The sequence below is a fragment of the Cupressus sempervirens genome, chromosome 7 (assembly GCF_028749045.1).
Source record: "Cupressus sempervirens isolate cs-2001-9-10 chromosome 7, ASM2874904v1, whole genome shotgun sequence".
Classification (NCBI taxonomy): domain Eukaryota; kingdom Viridiplantae; phylum Streptophyta; class Pinopsida; order Cupressales; family Cupressaceae; genus Cupressus; species Cupressus sempervirens.
The window spans coordinates 64,097,403-64,104,417 of NC_143124.1; the positions used below are offsets into that span (position 1 = coordinate 64,097,403).

Consider the following 7,015-nt stretch of genomic DNA (forward strand, 5'->3'; position numbering starts at 1 on the left):
ATGATTATTACTTCAATCAGTGGTTATGTTGAATATTTATAGACAATTTTGATTTATGTCATGTATATTTATTACGTTATTATCATTGAAGAAAAATGCCCCTATTTTACTCATTTATCCTTATAAAAATGACCAGATTTACCATTCATCATGGCCATTCTTTAATTCTGCAGATGTCAGTATGCTTTTTGTATGCTTTTAATTGATGAGAATATAGTGGTCCTGTCTTTATGAACATTCTGATTACAATGCATAGGTCATTAAAACTTGTACACATAGATGAGGGTCGAGGGTCATGAGTGAATCTTGAACATTGTAACAATCGTAACATCATAACAATTGCAACTTAACTCGTCGTTGTTACTGCATTTCATGCTGATTTGCTTTTATGGGTTCAAGATACGACGACCTCAGAATTTGGAAATATATAACTTAGAACCATTTAAGACCATGCTCGATTGAAAGCTCTTCCAAAATATTTGATACAATTTTCTTTTCTGACAACTGACAATCAAACTACGGAGTCATAATCTCCACTAAATCAGCATTTGGCAAAGACTCCTGCTACACGACAACCATTGTATTCACAATCTTTGCCATGTTCTCCGTGTTGCTTTTTAATTAAGATATCATGCCAAATTCCACTCGTGCCAGCAAGGAGGACCTCTATTTTGAGCAGTTCTAACAGTCTAGTCAATAAAAGCAGAAGATACTCATGTCGCATAGCGATACAGTTCCTCGTTGTCCAAATCGTGGTATTAATTGTGCACCGATGCTTGCGAACAATAGAATATTTGTCATTCTGCATACGATTCTATCTATCAATGCGCGACTATGAGGAATTAATTGCACGCAAAAATATAATACAATCTGGGCATTAGGTTTTCAGTATGTGGCTGCATATTTGGAAAGTGGCATTGAGTCATGTTTAACTATTTTTCACTGCAAAAATCACCTTTTCACCGACTCCATACAAATCGTTGGCCACTTCTTCGTGTGGCGCACCGTCTGCGTCCACTTCAAATCTCTTCCACGTCTTCCCTGTAAATTCCATGGAGTTTCTATCGTCCTCCTCCTCTTTATTCAAGAGAAGTCGGGATACGATGCCTCGATTTCCATTTGTTGTTGGCATTGATCCATCCGTTCCCTGTTATGATGCCTTCATCAGCTATATCGACTCAGATTCCAACAACACAGTGGGCGCGATAGTTGAGAAGATGTTACAATCTCTAGGGTTGAACGTTTTCCTAGACTCTGAAGTTATTCCATTAGAACCGGCCGATCCTGCCAGTATAAAAGAAGCCATTAGCAGTTGTTTAGTGCATGTTGTCATCATCTACAATGGGTATGCCAAGTCACCCTCTTGTTTGGTTGTGCTTCGACTCATGCTGAAACAAGGGGCAAAGATAAATCCATTATTTTACAATGTGGTCCCTTCTGACCTTCGCTCCATTGAAAATGGAGTATTTGTGGCTGCATTCGCTGCACATGCAAAAGACAACAGGTACACTGACAAGCTAAAAGGATGGATAGATGCCCTTCATAATGTCTCCTTGATCCCTGGTATACAATTCAACTCACGTAATGGGTAAGCCTCTTTTATGCTTAAATTGATTTGTAAATCTTTATTTCTATTTTAAAATTTGTTCTGACCAATATATCTTTAAGTTATTTGTGCTAAAACTAATTTTTAAATCTTTATTTTCATTTTTATATTTGTTTGTGATTATCATACATGAGTTATTTAAAAAATTTGTTTGTGATTCCTAACTGAAAAGGTTTATGAACAGGGACCTTGATACTTTATTCACAAATGCTATGGATATGATGATTGAAGAAGTAATCAAGGCTAGAAGTAAGCTAGAGTTAAAAGTTGCAGAACATCCGATTGGTCTCGATAGACTCTTTATATATATATATATATATATATACACACACACACACAAATGCTATGGATATGGTGATTAAAGAAGTAAGCTAGAGTTAAAAGTTGCAGAACATCCGGTCTCGATATAAAGAGTCTATTGAGACCGGATGTTTTGCAACTTTTAACTCTAGCTTACTTCTAGCCTTGATTACTTCTTTAATCACCATATCCACAGCATTTGTATATATATATATATATAAAGAGTCTATCGAGACCAACCGAATGTTCTGCAACTTTTGACTCTAGCTTACTTCTAGCCTTGATTACTTCTTTAATCACCATATCCACAACATTTGTGTATAAAGCACCAAGGTCCCTATTCATAAACCTTCTTAGGTAGGAATCACAAACAAATTTTTAAAACAACTCATGTATGATAATTACAAACAAATTTAAAAATGAAAATAAAGATTTACAAATTAGTTTTAGCACAAATAACTTAAAGATACATTCGTAAGAACAAATTTAAAAATATAAATAAAGATTTACAAATCAATTTAAGCATAAAAGAGCCTTACCCATTACGTGAGTTGAATTGTATACTAGGGATCAAGGAGACATCATGAAGGGCATCTGTCCACCTTTCAGCTTGTCGATGTACTTGTTATCGTTTGCATGTGCAGTGAATGTAGCCGCAAATACTCCATTTTTAATGGAGTGAAGGTCAGAAAGGACCACATTGTAAAATATGGGATTTACCTTTACCCCTTGTTTCAACATGAGCCGAAGCACAGCCAAACAAGAGGATGACTTGGTATACCCATTGCAGATGATGACAACATGCACTAAACAACTACTAATGGCTTCTTTTATACTGGCAGGATCGGCTGATTCTAATGGAATAACTCCAGAATCTAGGAAAACGTTCAACCCTAGATATTGTAACATCTTCTCAACTATCGTGTCCATTGTGTTGTCGGCATCTAAGTCGATATAGCTGATGAAGGAATCATAATAGGGAATAGATGGATCAATGCCAACAGCAAATGGAAACTGAGGCATCGTATCCCGACTTCTCTTGAATAAAGAGGAGGAGGATGATAGAAACTCCATGGAATTTATAGGGAAGGCGTGGAAGAGATTTGAAGTGGACGTAGATGGTGCGCCACACGAAGAAGTAGCCAATGATTTGTATGGAGTCCGTGAAAAGGTGATTGTTTTCCTAATGTCTGCACAGTGAAAAATAGTTAAACTCGAGTCAAGATAACTACTGATTAAAGTAATAATCATAAAGTCATATCGTACAGTAATAAAATTACACCACTTCTATTTTAATTGTCTATAAATATTTAAGATAGCTACTGATCAAAGTAGTAATCATAAAGTCATATTTTACCAACCAAACCTTAGTTTATTAGTCCCTACCATAAGGCAGTAACTTGCCGTAAGGTAGGAGACTATAGTTTTCGAGCGCTTCTCACTATTAGTTTCTTTCTTCGAAACTGTGCAAAGTGAAAATATCATACCAAAACCATAGTGTTAAAAAAAATCTCAAATTAAACATTGATCATAAATATAAATTCCCTTTTGGCTATTGGCTATTGGTATTTTTTCCCGAAGTCTTTTCTAATTTCTTCTTAAAAAATATAGAAAATAGATATACAAGTATCACTAGTAGGAAGTCATGTGGCATCTTGCATGTCAGTGGCTATGCATGCTTGACAATCATTCTTCTTTTTTTGGATTTGCTGCAGTTCTTAGAATTTTCCATCTTTGGCATAAATCTGATGGTGAGATGATTGAATGGCTAATATTTTCAATCTTTTGGCTCTCTCATTGCCCATTTGTTTCCACCATGAATAGATGATGATCACTTACAATGCAATCAGTGGACCTTCTCAATTTAATGTTTCATCAATGATGTTGCAACAACATGGATTGAATGCTAGTAGAGAACTACGAGGTTTAGTCTTCTTTCTCATAGCAATTTTTTTATGATCTCTTTCTTCTAATTCTTTTGTCTCATTCTTATCCAATTTTGAATACTCAAAGAAATAAGTACAACCTTGCAACCAGTTGAACATCTAATTAAAACACTATGTTGCAAGAAGATCATTGATGCTTGCAAGTACTTGATGACTCTTCTTAGTTCAAAGAAAGTTGTATAAAAATTGAATTCCAATGTAGAGTCGATACTCTTAGTTTTAAATATATCAAGTTCATTGATATTTGATAAATGAAGTTCTCTGTAATTTTTTTTGCAGTTGTACTGGTTGTCTTATTCTTCTATGATTTTGCTAAATATCAATAGATCTCAGAAGACAACACTATCTTTCCAATCTAGAACACTAATAAAAATTCATGTATGCCAAAAACTTGTTTCCTATTAAATTCCATTTTATTCTAGTTGACCTAATAGAAATAAAATTTGAGTGGTAATGTTGTGAGTATGGTTCATCACATATAAAGAATATTCTTTTGATGTATAAGATTATTAACGAATTTTGTTGTTCAATGTGAAATAATTGTTGCAAATGCAGCTTCAAAAGGTGACGGATCTATAAGATGACTTTTGGTATGTAAAGATTGTAACTTCTTATAGAATTATTTTTGGCTCTCTTTATATAGCTCAATTTGGATTTCTAAACATTACAATCACAAGAGGGTCATGTGGGTAGAAATCTAGGATGCTGTAAGACAAATTGTTGTATGATTGTACTTTCTAAGCAAGGGGGTTCTTCAGTATCATTGTGAAGAATTTTTCTTTCATTTTAGTTTTTATAATTAAAGTAATGTAATTATTGCTGACTATACATTTCATAATTTAATTTTATTGTTTGTTTGAATGTAGAAGATGGATTAGTACCAATCAATCATGGAAACCTTACTAGTAATATTTATGTTTTCGGGATGTAATATTGGCGTTCCTATGATGATAGAGGATCCAACATGTAGTCCAAAAGGGAACTTCTTCTGCAACAGTGGGAGATGTTGCAACATATATAACTGGCGTGGGAGCAGTGCGGATTAATATTCCAAAGGAAAATGCCTTGCTCAATGTTGGTCTGGCTATTGTTACCACTTACACTCTCACTGGAAAAAACCTCACTTTAACTAACAATAATTAGGGTTTCCATATATATATCCATTTATATATAAATAAAGATATATATAGTGGCTCTTGACAACGCTTAAAAGTGCCATGTATTCATTTGAGTGCTTAATGAATGAGGCACAAATGCTAAATAAAAACTTCTAGTGTTGTTTCTTCTTTTATCTACCATGTGTGTTTGATGTCAAATATAATAATATATATAGTTTTCTATACTTGTCCAATCTTCTTTCATCTACAATTTGTTATATATAGTTCTATTTTTTCACCTAAAATGTGTATTTAATGTCAAATAAAATTATATAAAATTATAATTATATATATATATATATATACATACATACATACATACAGAGAGAGAGAGAGAGGGAGAGAGAGAGAGAGAGAGAGAGAGAGAGAGAGAGAGAGAGAGAGAGAGAGAGAGAGAGAGAGTCTTTAACATTTGTTGAGTTTATTAATTTTTCATATCTAGAGCTATGAATCAATGAGGTGACAAATAAAAACTTTGTATGGAGTGAATTTCAATGAGGTGAATAAATATTTATATTGAGAACAAGGTCTTCCCTTGTAACTTCAACTATTTGAAAGTATAAATTTAATATTTTAAAATTGGATTCATTGGTTTAACATTTTATCTAAATTTAAGTAAGATAATACAATATAGTAAATAATTTGAAACCAATAGGCATGCATATATTTATCATAGATTGATATTTTTAAGATGGAGAAAAGTTGATATTTTTTAGATGGAGGAAAGGACATTTTGCATTCAGATATACTGAAAAAAGGAGCCCCATGTTAGTAAAACTAATTTCATGGCTACATCATCAATATTGTTATTGGGAACTTACTTGTAATGTAGAAAATTATAGCTTCATGCCTATAGGAAGTTTTGGAATAAGATATAATAGATGGGTTTCTTTTCTTTTTAACAATTTAGAATTGCCTGAAACAAAAGAGGTACAAGGGATCCTAGAGTTAGAAATGCTTCAACATTCTCATTGAAGAGTAGATATTTTGTATTTAATGTATACTCTAAATTAGTTTCTTCTTCAAACTAAGGTTTTTAATGTAATGCCTTATCTTTTCATATACAACTAGAATCACAAGGACACATTGAAGAGGAGATCATAACTCTTCTAGTCTCACAATCCATCAAGTTTAATCTAAATCATAAATGGTTTTCATTTGATATATGTTTTACATAATCTTTCTTGTGTTTTTGTTATAACAAATATTAATAATTTGTAGATAATCACTAAAATTTAGGGGTCAATTTTCATCTTGGTTTAATTTTAATCATGTTTAGACTCACAATAGTATCTGACCACTATCTTTGTTAGTAGCCTTTGAATCAATGGCACTACTAAGGTAGAAAGATAATATATGGAAGATATTTGGCTTAAAAATATTTACTAAATTAGATGTTGAAATTTGGTATTAGTAGGAGAGACTCTGAAATAAAGGAAAACACTTGTTGTGATGTATATATCTATATATATTGAGGTAAGGATTGTAGTTGTAATAATTTTTTATCTAACATATCAAAGAGCCAACATGGTAAACCATGCAAACCAAGATGCCTTCAATATGAGGATGGAGTGCGTATCACCAACAACATATAGCTATGTTGATTTGATTGCTTGAAGAGCCATAATAGACTTGGTAAACCATGTAAACCAAGATGCATTCAATACAAGGACAAAGTGTGTATCACCAACCACATACAACTATGCTAGTTTGTAAGAAATCAAAGTATGGTATTCTGACCTTCAAAAAATGAGATTTTTGTCCTAAAAATATTTTCAAAAGAAATTATTTCAATGAGGAAACATGACATTTCATGTATTAGTGGTACTTCATTTGGATTCAGATGTATTCAGTAAGGGAACTTGAGAGTAACCCAATTTTCATTTCCCATTGTGGTTCAATGTTATCTATGAAAGGCAGAGTTGAAATAGAAGAAAACATAACAGATGATTCTAGAAACAAGTGTGTAGAAGCTTTTGGTCTTTCTACTATTAAAAATCCTATTT

The 7,015-nt window shown here is 32.7% G+C and overlaps 1 protein-coding gene across 1 annotated transcript; it reads left to right on the forward strand.

Annotated features, from left to right (window-relative positions):
• Window positions 1-1,103: 1,103 nt before the first annotated feature.
• On the forward strand, window positions 1,104-1,592 carry LOC149545493 (putative 2' cyclic ADP-D-ribose synthase BdTIR). Its single transcript, XM_089793778.1, has one exon. It carries the CDS (start codon window positions 1,104-1,106, stop codon window positions 1,590-1,592), a length of 489 nt encoding a protein of 162 aa, XP_089649904.1.
• Window positions 1,593-7,015: the final 5,423 nt, after the last annotated feature.

What these genes read in the sequence shown, in the direction of transcription:
- LOC149545493 (XM_089793778.1), top strand. Translation starts at nt 1,104, where the DNA reads ATGCCTCGATTTCCATTTGTTGTTGGCATTGATCCATCCGTTCCCTGT.